Source organism: Euphorbia lathyris, chromosome 1 (assembly GCF_963576675.1).
Source record: "Euphorbia lathyris chromosome 1, ddEupLath1.1, whole genome shotgun sequence".
NCBI lineage: Eukaryota > Viridiplantae > Streptophyta > Magnoliopsida > Malpighiales > Euphorbiaceae > Euphorbia > Euphorbia lathyris.
This window is the reverse complement of record NC_088910.1, coordinates 121830476-121849102: the sequence shown is the minus strand read 5'-3', so window position 1 is coordinate 121849102 and position 18627 is coordinate 121830476. Positions and strand designations below refer to the sequence as shown.

Below are 18627 nucleotides of genomic sequence, written 5' to 3'. Positions count from 1 at the left end.
TATTTTTTTTTGTTGTCTCTCTTTTATTGCAATTTAGCATTATTATTTGAATAGCATAATATCATGTGTACAGTGATATAGTTGCTAGAAATTGTGTTCTAAGAATATTATTATTATTAGTTATTTTAATCTAATAAGATTATACATTATTATAAACGTTTGTATGTTAGTTTTATGTTTGTATGTTAGTTTTATGCTAATATCCATGAATAATAATTAGTTATTCTAAATATCACATGATTAGGAATATGAACCAGACCCATATCAAAGCCTAGCGGGCCAACCCAAAGCATGACATGACAGTAGGGTTGTTTTAAATATTTTTTTGGACCATGTGCTAAATGAAAAAAGATTGGGGCTGTTTTCATTAAAAAAATTAATACTTTCATATGACAATAATGTTTATACAAAATGAAACACTAGAATACTTTTAGTTTGATTTTTAACATAATAAATATAATAAAAAAATTAAATTAGATATTGTATAATAAAAAAATGGCCCCTAAGACTCTTAGAGCGTTAATTTTCAGGATAAGTTGACATTCACTTAATTTTTCACGTAATAATTAATAACAATAATTTATTTATATTTGTATAATAAAAAAATTGGATCCTCTTAAATTTGGGGCCCTGTGCGGGAGAGCTCCTTGTACACCTTTCTCCTACTCCCCTGCATGACAGGATCATATTAACAATGCCTATAAATACCACTCAAGGAATTCCATAATGGTAAATGCACTCTCTCTCTCTCTCTCTCTCTCTCTCTCTCTCTCTCTCTCTCTCTCTCTCTCCCTCTCTACATTCTTATTTGGCACCTCGCACAAACCTATACTGACTTGATTGTCGGAGTGTTTCTAGAGACTGATCCCCACACAGAGACGTCGAGCCCGGGAAAAGCACCTCGGTACTACTTCGGAAGCACCCCATTGTTACTATTCAGCCCGATACCTAATTATCACTTATTATTGTGGGGTGATAATAAATTAACGCTAGTGTAAGAGTTGATTGATCATCATGAACTGACTATGTGTATGGAGATATAAATCAAATCACAAGTATATATTTGGAGAACATAGTACTATACTGACCCACTATAAGATCACTACATGGGTTTAGGTCATAAATAATCTCAGTTATAGTTGTGCCATTGAATCTTTAGACACAAGGCCACCATAGATTTATACATGAAGAATGACATAATCAAATATTTTTAACTGAATAATTATAAAGGATGATTGGACTCCTTGTAAGTTGGAGGTTGGCTGCATGCTTAGCATAACCTAGACTTTGTTAGCGTTGGGCTCGATGTCGCGCTTGAAGACCATGTATCCCATGAATTTACTCGATAGAATGCTAAAAATGCATTTTTCGAGGTTGAGCTTGTCGTGGTATTGGTAAAATATTTTGAAGGCGTCTGTGAGGTCCTGGGGATGGTCTTCCCCATGTTTGTTGATGATGGCTATGTCGTTAACGTAAACTTGCATGGTTTTTCCAATGTGTTGGGCAAACATTTTGTTGATCAATTCCCAGTAAGTGGCGCCTTTATGTTTTAGGTCGAGGAGCATAACTGTGTAGTAGAATGTGTCGACGTGAGTTGTGAAGCTTGTTTTTCAGCAGCTAGAGGGTTCATGGGTATTTGTTGGTATTTTATTATCGCATTGAAAATGAATAAGATTTTATGACCAACAGTCTAGTCTACTAGATTGTCGATGTAGGCAGCAAATAACAAACCTTCGGGCATGTTTTATTAAGATATATAACGCATACATATATGTGGTACTTCCTCGTGACTTTCTTTACAAGGAAGACATCAGATAGCCACATCGAGTAATGTATCGATTTAATAAAGCTTATCTCTTTCGATTTTTCTATTTCAATGCTAATGGCCTCCTACTTATCTCGGACATGAAGCCACTTCTTTTGTTGTACTAGCTTTATAGTGGGGTCTGTGTTGAGGAAGTGAGTGGCGTGCTCAAGGAAGACTCATGTGATGTCGGTTGTGGTCCCAAGAAAATACGTTGGTGTTTCAAGAAAAGCGCTCTTCACCTGGTCATAAAGCTTCATGCCCATCCCATGAGAGTACCTAATTTGAGTGAGCGGTCTTCCCCCATGTCGAAAGTTTCTAAGAGCTCCAGCGACTGCAGGGTGTATCCTCTGAAGTTGTCCAACTTTTCCAAGGAATTGATGATCATAGTGGGGTTGAGTAGACGAATAGAGGACAGTACTCTTGCATATTCAACTGCCTTGTAAACGGTTTGTGCTCTACCTTTAAAGAGCTCAGTATTGGATTGAAAAAGCCCGGAAGTATTCTGGGGACTGGACGTAGGCGGTGAGGCCGAACCAGGATAAGTCTGCTTAGTAATTTCTAACCCTTTCTCTCAATATATATATGTATGTGCTGCTTGCTTTAATTACTTAGGATATAAATTGTATAAGTTGACACTGAGTAATCAGAGTGCTGAGTTGGAAGCTGACCTAAGTGTTAATTCCTAACTCGCAAGTAAAACGGTTCTAGTCAGCCTCTGACTAAAGATGTCTTACATCTCTCTCGGTCTGCTGACCAAAAATGAGTTAAGTAATTTAAAGAATTGATTAAGTCAGCATTATTAAGCGAAAAAGTTACATTAGTTCCTAACCCCCCCCCCCCCCTTGGAACTAATTACACGGGACCAACAATAGGACTTTTGTACCACCAGGCGTAAGAGTCCATTTTTTCCATCACAATCTTTCCTTTTTCTTATTTCCTATCCTTAACATCCTCCCTTTCTTCATAATCCACTGGTCGCACGATGTTGTCGTATCTGATGAAGCTCTGTCCTAACGCCATAAGCTCTTCAAAAGTTTGGGGATGATTAGTGTAGTAACTCTGCTTGAGAGGTTGGTGGGTCATTCCTTCGGCTAGGGCTTCAATGGCGACCTCCACTTTTATTGATTTGACTTGTGAGGACATATGGTGGAAACACGCCAGACAGCTCTTGAGGGGCTCGATTGAGCATTGCTTAACATTGTTGAGGTCAGAACTGATTCATTTATCCTTGACCATGACAACAAGGTGGGCCATGAATGTGTCTTTAAGCAGGTCGAAGGAATCGATGTATTCAGGCTCCAAGCTTCTGTACCATTCTTGTGCAACACCAACCAAGGTGGTGGGGAAGACTTTGAACATGCGATGATCTTTCTTGGAGTAAAAAGTTCATAATGCTCATAAAGGTTGCACAATGCTTATTGGGGTCCTTAACACTGGTGTAGGAAGGAGGGCGAGAGGTTTTCCAATTTTTAGGAAAGCTGGCTCGATGATTCACTAGACAATATGGGTATTGTTAGACATCACGTTGCCCCTATGGCTCCGTCTAGGGATTTTTTATCCAAAAAATGTTAGATTCGGGCTTCCCAATCTTCTTCCTGTATAGGGGGGCGCCTTATGTGTCACAATGGTGGTATGAGGGGGATTGGATGCAAGTTGCAATGGAGATTCTCTTATCGCACGAAGGTTTATGGCCTCTTAGACTTGAGGGTTTTGTTCCTAGAGGAGCTTTCAGATCTTCCAACTATGTTCTTGCATGGCCTTCTGGGTGGTCATCCTTTTGTGCTTCAGCCTGCCATGCTTGGGCATCTTGTAATTTCTGCAGCATCTTCATAAGCTTTACAGTAAGATCATAAGATTCGTCTTTTGAGTATGTGCTTGTCGTTACCCCATCCTCGAAAGTGAGAACAACCACATTTGTATCAATCTCTCTGCCTATCAGACTAGCTGGTACCCATAATCTCCTTTGTAGGAGTAGGACCTGAGGGGAAGGGTGTTTCCATCATGATGGTTGCTATTGATATGATTTGAAAGGAATTTTAAGTGATAAGTCCATGCTCACTGCACCAAACGATGAGAAGTTAGGATCGATGGGTTCTTGATGGGTGTAGCCTTCAGTACTTGCGTCGGGAGCGATTCTTGTAAGACACTCTAATGATCAATTTAGTGGGAGTAGTTAAACGTATTAATGTATAGAGAGAGAAAGTAGAGAGACATGAGAGAGTAAAAGCATCCTTGTACCATAGGATGGGTCCTCCTATTTATAGGTTATCGTTGCTTTGTGTAAGATGTCCTAAATGCTCATGGGTTGACTCATGATCCCATCGCAATGGCCGCATTCTGTTGGCTACGATGGGTCGATGGTGGAGCAAATGGGCTAGGACTATAGCCTTTGGGTCGAATATCATCTTTGGACCATATCCTTCATCACGTGTTTTTTTGGCAAGACAATTTTTCTTTAAAAAAAGAATTACATTTTGTAAAATATTGGAACTCGTCTATATAATTTTGAATTAAGAATCAATTTGACCTTTTAAATTGGTTAATATACTCAATTTAGTCCAGACTCAAACACGAATGTCAATCTGATCTTTTAACTTAATACTTTAGATCAAATTAATCTAAAATAATACATGTTAATATATAATTAGTAGTTATAGAACATGTGTCACTTTTTTATGTTGACTCGTAGTATTTTTTTTTTTTTTTTTGAACTAATTTAATATCAAATTTCAAGTTAAATCATCATATTAATACCCAAATTTAATTGTGAAGTAAATTGATGCTAGTACTAACAATTTAGTACCAAATTTATACTTAATTCACAGTATCCTCAATTATTTGCTACCACCAATTAGGGCTCCTTAAACGCACAACACGACACCACGTATCCTCCTTCTATTGGTCCATCTTCCTATTTTTTCAAACCTCTCTGGGCCCCACAAGATCACGGCGCTACAGATATCTCATTTAATACGACAAATCCTCTTTTCTTTTCAAATTTTTACTATTTTTCACCGCCGAGCCGCGCCGAAAAGAACACTAGTTTTTACAACCCGAACATGCATAGATAAAAAAATAAACAAGCAAAAGCTATAATTTAGCCCTTCTATTTTAACTTTATTTCGTTAATTAATCCATCAACTTTTGATTTCATCTTTTAGTCTATGTACTTTATATCACTGATATTATTGTTAATCTCAATTTAATAGCCTTTAAATAAAAGCTACAGGACTTTCAAAAAAAATATTTTGAATTTGCCTGAAATTTTAATGCTGTTCTTTTGGATTTTCAGTCGACTTAGCAAGAGCTTATACCTCGGCTGAACTTTCTCTACATCGGTCATTAGTGGATGTTCGGTACTTAGGGAACTATTTAGTTGGAATTTTTTTAATAGATATATCTGTGGGTTTTTAAGTTATGCGTGATCTTATGATTTCTCTGTGTTGATTTATATCAGATAAATTAACTCAAACTTGTTCCTTTTCTAATTTTTTCATGAATTTAGTATAATGGGAGTTATAAAAAATAATCTTTGGAGTTTTGATAATAAAATGTTGATTACTAAGAGGTTTTACGGATAATTTACCAGCTGAACTATCCTTATTTCACATTGATATTTGGGTATAGAACGTTCATTTTGCCTAGTGGATTCATATCCTGAAAAAGTAGCTGTGACTATTGATAATTATATGGTTAACCCTGATAATTTCCAATGCATTTGGAGAGAGTTCACACACATTAGAGTTTCATTAGTTATTAGGAGATTGCTATTGAGAAGAATGAATTTTAAAAAACCCAACCAAATAATGATTTTAGGTTGATTTCAAATACGAGGGAATTAAACATTTCTCTTTTATTTGTGAATTACTTGATCATATAAAAATCACTTGTTCTAAAGTATATGAATCGGAGAATGGGGAAGTTGTTAAATCATATGGGGTTGGAATCATAGTACCGGTTGGTCGGATGCAGACACCCAATGATGCAAGGTGGCTGGTGAGTGAGACACTGATGCTAAGAGCAGTGGTGGATTTCGGTCAACGTTGATTGGCGATTATGGTTGTCAAAATGGATAAATGGATTTACCCAACTCATTTAATATATAGGTTGGTACAACCCAACCCATTTAATAAATGGGTGGACATGACACAATCCATTTATTAAACGAGTTATACAAATTGACTCATTTATCCGAATTAATTAAATCTAAACAAAATCTAATTTAAATACAATTAATGGGACCTAGATGTGGGGCAGGAGAATTTTAGTCCTAAACTTTAAATTTGGGTGGAGCGAGAATTACTATCTCCGAACCGTGGGAATTCTCATTCCGCCCCCGAAAAAGCCCTTTAGAAATCCTTAAAAAATCTCTATTGACATAACATTTTAAATTATTTAACAAATATGCTAATATACTTTGTTTTTACTAAGGTTGCTAAGATGTTTTGTTGATACAATAATATAGTTTCATTTAATATGAAATTGTATATGTATTATGAATTTAAGATGTATTATGAATTTGCAGGAATATTCATATGGATCTTAATGACCAATTGAATTTGGTCATTTACTATATGAATTTGTTTTTGATGATACGGTAATATGGGTTGTATTAAATTGATATTCAATTTTCAGAACGTCACAAACATAAGTTAAGTTGAATTTGTTGTTCTGTTTTTAGTAAGAGGGTGTTTGTTTCAGTTTTTGGAGAAATGTTTAGCGTTTCACTCCAAACTGCAGGAAATATAGCGTTTGGTGAGGTTTATATAGTGTTTAACATTTTCTCTGGAAACTGCAGCTTTTTGGAGCTTTTCATGAACACCGCCTCGTAGTTATTTGTTATTGACAAAATTATCTTTCTTATTTCCATAAAATATATATCTTCTTTAACATTATTTCTATTTCTATAACATGATTACCGAAAGAACAATGTTTCTTGCGTTCAATAATTTTTTTTTATTATTTTATTTTTATTTTTATTAATTCATGTAATATACTTTTTATTTTATAATTTATTTGTTGATTAATTTAAAACATCTCCATATTAGACATTTTAATTACTAACAGCAATAGTTCAATATTATTTTACCAAACACTAATAATTAAACAACTAATAATAAACAACAAACAACAACCGTAAACAGCTTACTGTAACAAACAACTATTAGCTAACATTTGAATCAAACAGACCCTAACGGTCCGTTTGGTACGTTGTAATGCAATGTAATGTGATAAAAGTTGTAATGTAATTGAATGGAATCATGATTACATGACCAAGTTTGGTTGGCAAATTTTAATAAAATTCATAAAATGCAATTGTCATTACAATACGTATGTTTATATTAGCTAAATACAATTTTCATGTTTTTTTTTTGAATTTTTCGGATTTTTATGCTTTCTTCAATTTCTTTTTTCATTTTTAGTTGTTTTTCTCATTTTTGTTTTTTTCCATTTTTTCCATTTCACATTTTTTCGTGTTTTTTTCTCGTTTTACCATTTTCTTGTTTTTCATATTTTTTCTTGTTTTTCATATTTTTTCTCGTTTTCATGTTTTTTCATTTTTTTGCTTTTTTTCTCGTTTTCGTTTTTTCACGTTTTTTCGTGTTTTTCTCGTTTTACCATTTTCGTGTTTTTCATATTTTATCTCATTTTCATGTTTTTTCGTTTTTGGTTTTTTCACATTTTCGCATTTTTTCAGTTTTTGTGTTTTTATGTTTTTTTTCTTCATATTTCGCCGTTAGTAATAAAAATACAAGGGCTAATTGTAATGAAGATTCATGTCTATTTTGTTTGTAATGTCCATTACATAAATTTGTGAAGAAAATTTGAATGATGTAATGGTGATTCTATTACGACAAAAATGAGGTGACTAACCAAACATGGTAATGAACCTCCACTATAATGGTCATTCCATTACGACGTCCATTACAGGTATCAAACGACACCTCCATTGTAATTAAATTCTTTATCACTATTGTTTATAGTTTTTTTTTTATCAAAATTGAAGAAAAAGTTGATAATTTTTTTATACTTTTTTGGTGATGGGATTTCCCGCCACCTGTCACCTGTGGACATCCGTGCGAATTAGGTGTGGGAAAAAAAATCTCTGAACCTTTTATTTTAGGATTCTTCGAAAGTATTGAAAGCGGAATAGAGAATGCATCTCGCCCCTCCCCGTCCTCTTGCCACCCCATAAAGTTGAAAGTATTATATATGAATTTGAGATCCACATTGCAACCTTGCTAAAACTTCAATTCAACATATTATCACATTATTTATTTCAACACTATATAAAGGATTTATTCGGGGACAGGGCGAGGATAGCATCCCCACGCCCAATGTTTCGACTTCGGAGGCAAAACGTCCCCCACCCTTATCGTCACGCCTGAATATTTTAAGGATTCTCCTTCCCCGTCGGTTCAAATCCTCGCGGTTTTCAAGGAATCCTGCCCCATTGATTACTCTAGAATTTTTTCCCCATGTTTTTACCTTTTTCAAATTTTTCATTTTTTTCCCCGTTTTTCACGTTTACATTTTTCACATTTTCACATTTTTGTATCGTTTTCCCTTTTTCATGTTTTTAATTTTTTTTCACGTTTTTCCATTTTTTCACAATTTTATCGTTTTTCCACAAATTATTAAACGAGTTAATGAGTCAATCCAACTCACTCATGATCCAACCCGTTTATTATATGAGTTAGGTGGATCGACCTGTTTATAGGGCCGGCTCTAGGGAAAGGCCACCTAGGCGGCCGCCTAGGGCCTCCAACCTACGGGGGCCTCCGATGGAATTTTTTTTTTAAATTTGATAATTATTAAAAAAATTTATGGTTAAAAGTTATATAAATTTAGATATATAACAAAAAACAGTGATAGGTTGAATGGTAAAGACATAGTGGAAGTGTTTATAAGGGTGAGAGTTCCATTCCTTGGATTAACAGTTTTTTGTTCACATTTTCTCTTATTTTTTATTTCTTTTTTTTTTACAACACGAATGTATCAGTTATTGTAGTTATTTTTAAATTTTTTATTTTTTATTTATAAATTACAAGATGAAATTCACTTATAAATTACAATTTGTAATTTGGTGCAAAATATTATTTAGACTCTGATTTATTTAAAATTTTAATATTTGGCCACTAATTTATTATTTGGTCATATTTAGACCATAAACTATTTAAATTGATGAAATTTCACTCAATTTTGATGATTCCTTGGATCAGCATTTGTAGATTCATTTTTTCTCTTATTTTTTCTTGGCTTAATACATCATTTGCTCCCTGAACTTGTCCAAAATGGTTGATTGGCCCCCTGAACTTTCAAAGTGTCTCGATAGCTCCCTGAACTTACATAAAATGTTCAGTTAGCCCCCTAAACTTGCGTAAAATGTAATTAATTGATCACTCGGTTGCAAAAAAGTAAGTTAAATACGGAAAATGTATTGCACGTGTCTTAAAAAAAGTAAAACAATCAAGATCGGGGTATTACGGTTGTAATATTAGAGAATACAAGGTTCATAGTTGATCAAGTAATAACTTCATTTTTACTCTATTTTTAAATTATGTAATAACATTTTAAGACACGTGGAATACATCTTCCACATTTAACTTACTTTTTGCAACCGATTGATCAATTGATTACGTTTTACGCAAGTTCAGGGGGCTAAGTAAACATTTTATGCAAGTTCAGGGGGCTATCGAGACACTTTGAAAGTTCAGGGGCCAATCAACCATTTTGGACAAGTTCAGGGGGCAAATGATGTATTAAGCCTTTTTTCTTTATTTCTTTTGACAACACCTGTACTGATTTTTTCTGAACTTTTTTCATATTTGGAAACAATGTATAAACTATTATTTTGTTATTGTAGTGATTTTTAAATTTTTTATTTTTTTAATTACAAGATGAAATGCACTTCTAAATTACAATTTGTAATTTGGTATAAAATGTTATTTAGACTCTGATTTATTTAAAATTTTAATATTTGGCCACTAATTTATTATTTGGTCACATTTGGACCATAAACTATTCAAATTGATGAAATTCTACTTAATTTTGATGAAGTCTTGATAAAATTGTTTCCTTATAATATGTGGTGATATTTTGACATATGAGCTTGACATGCCGTACGTTTTAAAGTTGATTTACCCAAATAATTAATGAGATTAAAACAAGAAAACAAATCTCTAAACTAAAATTTATCAAGTCTAGTTATCAAAATATCATCATATGTCAATAATTCTATTAAGTTTCCATCCAAATTGGATTGAAATTCCACCAATTGGGATAGTTCAGTGGCCAAATGATAAAATTTTGGATAGATCAAGCGCCAAATGACAAGATTCATTGGATTAATCGATGTCCAAATAGTGATTTAAGCCTGTAATTCATAATAAATACGCGACTCAACCAATTTTTAATCTCGAAGATAAATTCTTCTCTTTCTTTCCATAGAATCTTGCGATTAGGTTCGAGTTCAACCATCCAAGATTAATTTCCAGAAATTAATACTTTGTCGTCTACTTGCTTCTCGCATGACTGGTGAGAAGAAACTTGATTTTAAATATATAAAAGAAAACTCGATTTTACATATATAAAAGCAAAAAGAATAATAATTTCTTAGTTTTATGTTATTATCATATGACTTGAATTGTAGTTAATAATATATTGGTTTTACTATTTACTATTTATTATTTATAAAATAGTATTAGATTTAGATCTGGAAAAAAATGCACAATGCGTCTATGGCTTCCAAAATACTGGAGACGGCCCTGCCTGTTTATGACCCAATTCATAAATGGGTCAACCCTAATTCATTTAGTTGCGAGTTAAGTGGGTCTTTAAATGGTCATGACCCATTTTGACACCTCTACTAGCGATTTAGTAGGGTTGAATCATAACTTCTAATGTGGTAGTGATGTAATTTATAGAGATGTTACTTTAAATCAAGGATAAGAGCGAGTGATTACTCAAATAGTAGTTAAAGAAATAAATAATAGGAATATTGAAACTGCTAAGATATTACTACTTTAAACGAGGTGGTTATATTTAACCCAAATCATAGAAGGATTGAGGAATCATTAAAGGAAGAGACAGTTTTAGAAATTAAAAAAAAATTGAAAGTGGACTAAAAAACAAGTTAAAGACGAGCTTTGTTGGACAGACCCACCAATCATCATAAGTATCCTTGCTTGGAACTATTGCGGGTTGGGCAACCCACGGTCAATCAGTGTTCTATTGGATCTTGTCCGGATTAATAAGCTTGTGAAAGAAAATTATCCGCCTCGTGTCGGAGAAGCTTCGGGAAGCATGTAATTGGTTAAAGAATAAAGGAGTTGATTAGTGTATTATTGAGTTGAGATGCTGAAGTTGTGGTGACAGATCTTGCTCAACCTTCTTTCCGGTCTCCTTATGGCCTAGTGTTAGATAATTGTATGAGGTTGTTAGATTCTTTTAATGACGTTTATATCAATTATGTTATTTATTTTGTGAATAGAGTCTCATGATCGTATCAAAGCTTTTTATTCTAGGTAGAACTTATAGAGTGGTCCTCTAAACCTCGAGATTTTATTGTTATAATTTTGTATTTTGATTTCGTTTAACATATTTAACTTATGTTGTTCTTGAAAAGAAAGTTGTATAGATTGCTTATATGCTCAATCTAACCATGTAAATTGAAATAAATTAAAGGGTAAGGTATCAGAATAGATTTATGGTTTTTGGAGAAGTATCAATTTATGCTTCACATATAAAATATCATTAATATGGGCTTAACGTTTAAAAAAAGGTACCAATTTAGACCTTAATAGTGGAACGTGACACATCATTTATATTACTCCGTTAAGTTTTGTCAATTGTACGTGGAGAGAGAAATAAGAATAACGTGTTACGTTCCTAATCGAGGCATAAATTAGTACGTTTTTTAAACAACAAGTCCATATTAATACTATTTTATACGTGCATTCTAAATTGATACTTCTTTAAAAACCATAGACCTGTTTTAATACATTATTTTTAAAATTAAAATATTATTACAGGTGAGAGCGACTGAATTAGGTAGAAATTAAAAATAAAGAGACTAAACAAGTTAAAAGAGGGATCAAATAAAGAAATATAGCTAAATAAAAGGCTTAAAGCATAACTTTTCCCGATACAAAAATGACAAAACACGAAACCCAACGTTACTATTCCGAAAGGAGGGAAGAGGGAGAAAACCGGTGAAGCCGGTAACAATGGCGTGACGGTACGGCACATGGCAGGTCGTTTCCATGGCAGTTGGTAAGCATTTAGTGTGCTTTCTTTTCCTCTTTTTTCTTTGCTCTCTCTCTCTCTCTCTCTCCATCATATCTGTTTTCTCTCTCTCTCAAAAGCTGTGCATTTTTTCACTACTCACTTTCAAAATTCCTCTCCATGCCTTTTTTCTCTCTCTTCAAACTCTTCCGATACTCTTCTCAGATCCGATATCTCGTCCCCGATATCACTCTTTTGAATCGCTTGCATTTCGTTTCCGCCATCATTCAGGTATTGCACTTATGATTCTGCTTCATTTGCTTCATCTCCTTCTTTTTTCTTCTTCTTTTCTAGTTTTCTATGTGCTCAGAGAGAAGGATTGGAGTAATTTAGTCAATTTGATTCTCATTTAAATTCTGTTTTTCTTCTTCAATCGTCTTTAGCGAAGCATTGAGTTCAATTAAGCTTTTTAATGGATATGTTTTGAGCTGTTATGCGTGGATTAAGCTTTATTAAGCATAATTGAGAGCAAAGATGAGTACTATTAATCAGAAACTCTTCTCTTTTGTTTTTGTTTTTTTCCTTTCGAACTCTTCATTGTTGAATCTTGATATCTCTGAATTTTATTAAAAATGTTGTTTTTTCAATTAGACTACCACTTTTGTTTATTTTTTGCAATAATAACAATGGAATTTGAGATATTCAAATTTTGAATTTGTTTTTTTTAGCTAATGACAGTTTCAAAATTTCCTGGATTTGATTATTTAATAAATTATATACCAACTCTTTGATTAGTTTATGATCATAATTGAAAGTTTGATTAAGATTGACAAATAAACATACTGTTTAATTTGATTAATGAGGAGCATTCTTTTTATCTGAATCAAACAGTGGATCATTTATTGAGTCCAATCTTAGTCCGTGACTTGGTGATTGCTTCATCAAAGTTTCCTTACCAGTTCTATGTTTGAATTTAATTTATACTAATAAATTTGTGGAATTCATAGCTTTCTTTATTTATCTCTCAGAGACTATAACAAGGGCTTGGAATTTTCTGCGGCATGAGGTTGTGTCAGATTTGGATAGACATCCAATAATTGAGAAGCTCTGTTCCATCTCTCGCTAACATTTAATGGGGTTTTCTGCGAAAATTAGAGGTTTTGGGTTCTAGGTACATTCAATAAGGCTGTTTTGGTTGGTTGATTGTCATCAAAATTAAGGATAAAAGAAGATGCTTGAGACTGAGCTATTTTCTTCTCGAATCCTTTCTCCTTTTCGAGAGGAAAGTGGTGATGAAGAGCTCTCTGTGCTTCCTAGGCACACCAAAGTTATTGTCACCGGAAACAACAGAACAAAATCCGTTTTGGTTGGTTTACAAGGCGTAGTCAAGAAGGCTGTTGGCCTTGGCGGCTGGCATTGGCTGGTATTTTTACTTATCATATTTGTCACCGTAGTTAAACTTTTTACTGCAACACACCGTTTTTTCATGCTCTTATAACTTTCCAATTGTGATCATATTCTTATTTTAGAATTCGGTAGTTTTCTTTTCTAGGGGATTATGATAATTTTTTTATTTTATAATTCGTAGGAAGACTTGTGTTATTTGGATTTGGATCCTCAATACATCTATTCAATGCAAAATCAATGTTTGAGATTTATTAAACATGACGTGAGCTTGAGAGGAGCCTAATGCTATTGGTTCTTTCATTATCCTATTTTTTTATTTTGGTAAGGTTTCATTGTCCTAATTAGTCTTTAGACTTTGGGGTAAAATGTAGTAAAGGGTCGCTTTTTATGGAGATTTTAGATCTTAAGCCCCAATATTGAACAAGATCTGGTTGGTTGACATCTTTAGCTGCACGGTCAATTTCAAAAAAGAAATTGGTCAAGTTACAGCTATGTGAGTCAGTGCATTTATTCTTGTCACGTGCAAAGATATATGTTTAATAAAGCTTCTATTGAAGATTTTTGCCAGTTGACTCCTTCAAAGAAAATACTTGCCAATTGTCAAATATTTGTTTTCTTGTCGACAATTGTGGTTTAGCAGGAAAGACAAGTTTCCTGTAAAGAATGAAGCAAACTGGTTTCTTAACAGCTGCCTTAGCAATTCCATGTATTGATGGAGTTTCAACGCAGCAATATGGGTCTATGTTGTACACCCTTCAAGCCCAGGGGCATTCACGTGATATGGCGTTTTAGGGATGATAATAAAGGCTATTCTTGGACCTTAATTATCAGTTTAAGCTTTTGGTTTAAATGGTCGCTTGATTTGTTGGAAATGTGTTGTGAGAAATTGTAAAAGTTTATGATCATGACTTCCTTGTTACTTTGTCTTTATTCTTTCACTGCCTTATCCTAATATTCTATGAACATTATTTGCGTACTGATGAAATCTCAATGCTTTGACATGGAAGGTCCTGAAAAATGGTGTTGAAGTAAAATTGCAAAGGAATGCATTGAGTGTGTTGGAACATCCAACAGGGAATGAACTAGATGAAGATAATGATTTTGATACCAGCAGTGGCTCTGACATTGGAGAGAAATACCATGATTTCTGTATGCTTATCTCAATGACAACAACTGCTTTAGTTTGAACATTGCATCCATTAGCAAGTTGTATAAAGCTCATATCTTTTGCTTCTATCTTGGGCAGCTAGTGGTGGCGAGTTTCATAAAATTAGCAAGCCAAAAGCTCGGCCAACGAGACCGTGCATCCCATCTGCAAAGTCAACAAATCGTAACAGTTATAGAGATGTTCAATCCATTATTCGCACACCTCAACTGGTAAGACATCTCCGCAACCATGGTATTCATGTGGTAGACTCCTTTGTTTTAATACTGCCATTTTATACTGTTAGCGTTTGTTTGGGAGTTCGGAGGTTACCGGAGGATGAGTTAAACGGGGTAATGGAAAAGAGAGGGAAGTGATGTAAAAGTTTAGCTTCGTTTGGGAGTTCAAATATGCGGAAGGAAAGTTAAATTTGCTCTGGAGAGATAAAAAATTTTTAATGAACTTTTCGTTACTTCTATTAACCCCAATTTGAAGGTTAAAGGAAGTAAGAGTTTAACTTCTATTAGCCTTCATTTACTCTCCAAAAACAACTCTCAAACAAGGTTAATGTGATGTTTAACCTTCCATTACTCTTATTCACCTCCGTTGACTTCCTCCCAAAAAACCGCACCGGAACAAAATATGTAATTTGGGTAAATAAATTGACACCAAAATTAAAAGAGAACAATAGAATAAATGACACAGAGAAAATAACACTCAAAAGCCCTATCAAATTAGCAATTAAGTGTCAAATGGTTGGATGCACAAAACCTATGCCTATGCATGGTATTTATAGGAAAATTTTGGGATGTGAAGAGGAATTTGTGAACAAAAGAAAAAATAAAGGGGCTAAAAATGACATTGACCAATTTGACCGTGGTCTTGCTATACATATACAATTCAAAGAAGACTTAAAGCACTATTTGACCCCTGATCTATCCAAAATTTTGTCATTTGGCCCCTGATCTATACCAAATTGGTGAACTTTCACCCAATTTGGATTCAAACTTAACCGAATCATTATCTCATTGATAAGTAACGATATTTTGACACTTGAACTTAATAGATTTTAGTTTAGGATTTGTTTTTTGTTTTTTTCTTTTTTGTAATCTAATTAATTATTTCCACATAATGTGGAAAAAAACTTTAAGAAATATCACGTTTCAAGTTTAAGTGTCAAAATATCGTTACTTATGAGATAACGATTCCGTTAAGTATTCATACAAATTGAGTGAAATTTCACCAAATGGAATAGGTCAAGGGCCAATGTGACCAAATAATAGATCAGGGACCAAATGACATAATTTTGGAAAGGTCAGGGGCCAAATAATGCTTTAAGCCTTCAAAGAATAAATTGGTGTCCTTTAAGCGGCTAAATTGCACCCAGTTATAACTTATAACGGAACGTATGCTGTGTCTTAAAAAAATTAAATTAAATTCAATTCTTTTTATTATTTTTTCCCTCTCATACAGTCAAAATGAATTCATAGAGTCTCTATATAAACCCTTCAAACTCGGAAATTAAAAATCTCAATGTCAGAATAACCCTAGAAAATTTTCCTCAGATAGTCCTCTGCACTCTATCCGTCTCTCTTCTCCACTTTCTTTCTGATAATGGCTGGCAATTTCAATAGAATTCGTATCAAAAGGGAGAGAATTGCTATTAAAAGCGAGGAAAGTGGTATTAAAAGAGAGGAAATTGTTATTAAAAGTGAGGAAACTCCTGTAAGTATCCCTTTCCCTCTCGTTGTTCTTTTAGTTTTCTCCTTCGTCAACGTATTTGATTCTGTTGATTGTTCTTCTACTATAATGTAGAGCAACAATGTCAAAGATTCTTGTATTGCGTTTTTGTTTTCTTATATGATCACTTCTTATCGTTTTACCGTAAATGGTTAATTGATGAGGCATATCCCCTCTTTATCAATTCCAGTCATCATTGTCTTACTTTTCACTCTCTCCTCTTAGCAATCAAGAAAGCTGATCTCCGAAAGAAGACTGATTACCCTTTCTTTTTATTCTCTCTGGCTTTGCGCATTCTTTTCTTCCTTTCTTTTTATCTGTTCTTCTCCACTTCTTCAATTGAGAGCAAAGAAGCATTCTTTGGAAACGTGAAGGTCTGGATGAAATCTTAATTTTGGTATTACATGTGGAATTCCTGAATCTGATTAAACTAACCATATTGGTGTCATGAAATTGAAGTTAAAATGTGTTTCTTGCTACAAATTGAAGGTTTTTATGTAAAAGTTGAAGGACAAGGGATGCTTAAGCAAAGAAAGTTTGGGTTTTGCTTGTTTTAGGTTCAATTCTGTGTACCTGAGAAATTCCTGTCAATTTGGGGTTATGTTGTAAAACCGGTGTTATTTTATCTATATGATATAAATACAAGAAAAATGATAATACGTGGCAATCATGTCGTGTCAATCGAATTATCTTTTTAAATCGTGTTATTGTGTCCGTCATCTTAATTATAATGTTAGCTTTTCGTACTTGAGATATAAAGAAGTCTGACATTAACATGTTTTGTAATGTTTTATGTGGATGCACAGAGGGGGCACTTGGAAAATCTAGGAACAGATTCATTACGGAGATATTGCAAGCATTACAACATTGTTAGTCCTACTTGAGCCATTGATCCTTTCTCTCTATTATTTTCTGTATCAGAAATCTTTACTAACTGAAAATTTTAAATTAGGCAAATATTCATCCTGATTCATCAAGGGAGCAATTGCTCAATGCCGCCCAACGACATTTTGCATCTCAGGTCTCTCTCTAGTCTCATATGTACACATAAACTCTTATCTTCCTCGCTCTATTGCCGGATAAATTGCACCAACACTCACTCAGTTTTAGGATTTGTTTCGCAAAGGTTACTAAACTTGAAACATTAAACTTCACATTTGATTCAATAAAACTCAACAGGATATTGACGTTTAGCTGACTATATGTCAATTAAGGTCCATGTCGGATAAGGGTTTGCTTACCAAGTGACACATAACCAACATTGTGCGTAATTGGCATATGGTCACCTGTCTTTTATGCCACATTGAGTTTCGGTATGCAAATTGATCGGAATGATTTTATTGAATCAAATGTAAACTACGAAGTTTAGTGATCTTAATAAAACGGAACTCAAACTTCAATGCATTTTACATTTTTACCCCTGTATTGGCCTGATAGAATTTTTGGTATCATCATTGCAGCCACCATTGGATGAGATGCGAGTGATAGCAGAATTCTGCCATTCCGCGAAGAGACAGAAGCAAGCTGAAACGGACAGAGAGACTAAGCCGAGAGTTGGACTGAAACAAGCTGAAATGGACAGAGAGACTAAGCCGAGAGTTGGACTGAAACAAGCTGAAACGGACAGAGAGACTAAGCCGAGAGTTGGACTGAAACAAGCTGAAACGGACAGAGAGACTAAGCCGAGAGTTGGACTGAAACATGCTGACATGGACAAAGAGACTAAGCCGAGAGTTGGGCGATGATGGAGTGAGAATTGTGAATTGTATAATATAGTATGCATATAAATTCTAACATCTAGAGTAGATCTGATCATATATACTGATATGGAGAGAATGGTTTACTGCACATTTCTCCTCGGATTCTGACCATGTATCAATTGGCTCATATGCCCATTTGATTTCGAGTACATGTTTTCATTTTAAAACTACTATTAATTTAATATCATATAGTATGAGGATAATTAGATATAAATGTTCGGTTAGAATTAACAACAGTCCGGTGATTACATCTATGGATTTTAAACTTGACAACTTTAAAATGATAGTTGACAATTTCAAAATGGAATTAACAACAGTACTGATTTAATTTTCTAAACAAACAAACACCGAAAAATTAGAAAACGGGTCTAAATAAAATTTTGATGATTTTTGTATCTAAATTGGTGTTTTATGTTAATTATGAAAGTAATTATGAAGTTCTAGGAGTATATTTAAGAAAAAGTAGATAAACAAACACCCTTTAATCGCACTCTAATGGATGGTTTCTAATGGGACACGAGTCTTACAGTAATCTGACCTCG

General features: G+C 33.8%; 1 protein-coding gene across 1 annotated transcript; it reads left to right on the top strand.

Moving 5' to 3' along the window:
• Nucleotides 1-12124: 12124 nt before the first annotated feature.
• Nucleotides 12125-18271, top strand: LOC136210832 (uncharacterized). Its single transcript, XM_066002249.1, has 7 exons — nucleotides 12125-12325; nucleotides 13063-13457; nucleotides 14449-14590; nucleotides 14688-14818; nucleotides 17132-17194; nucleotides 17278-17346; nucleotides 17786-18271. The coding sequence occupies exons 2-7, from the start codon at nucleotides 13266-13268 to the stop codon at nucleotides 18068-18070; spliced, it is 882 nt and encodes a 293-aa protein (XP_065858321.1). The 5' UTR covers nucleotides 12125-12325; nucleotides 13063-13265; the 3' UTR covers nucleotides 18071-18271.
• The last annotated feature ends 356 nt before the right edge of the window (nucleotides 18272-18627 follow it).

Coding starts and splice junctions, on each gene's coding strand:
- LOC136210832 (XM_066002249.1), top strand. CDS start 13,266: ATGCTTGAGACTGAGCTATTTTCTTCTCGAATCCTTTCTCCTTTTCGA. Junction 13,458..14,448: donor TTGGCGGCTGGCATTGGCTG/GTATTTTTACTT, acceptor TTGACATGGAAG/GTCCTGAAAAATGGTGTTGA. Junction 14,819..17,131: donor TTATTCGCACACCTCAACTG/GTAAGACATCTC, acceptor GTGGATGCACAG/AGGGGGCACTTGGAAAATCT.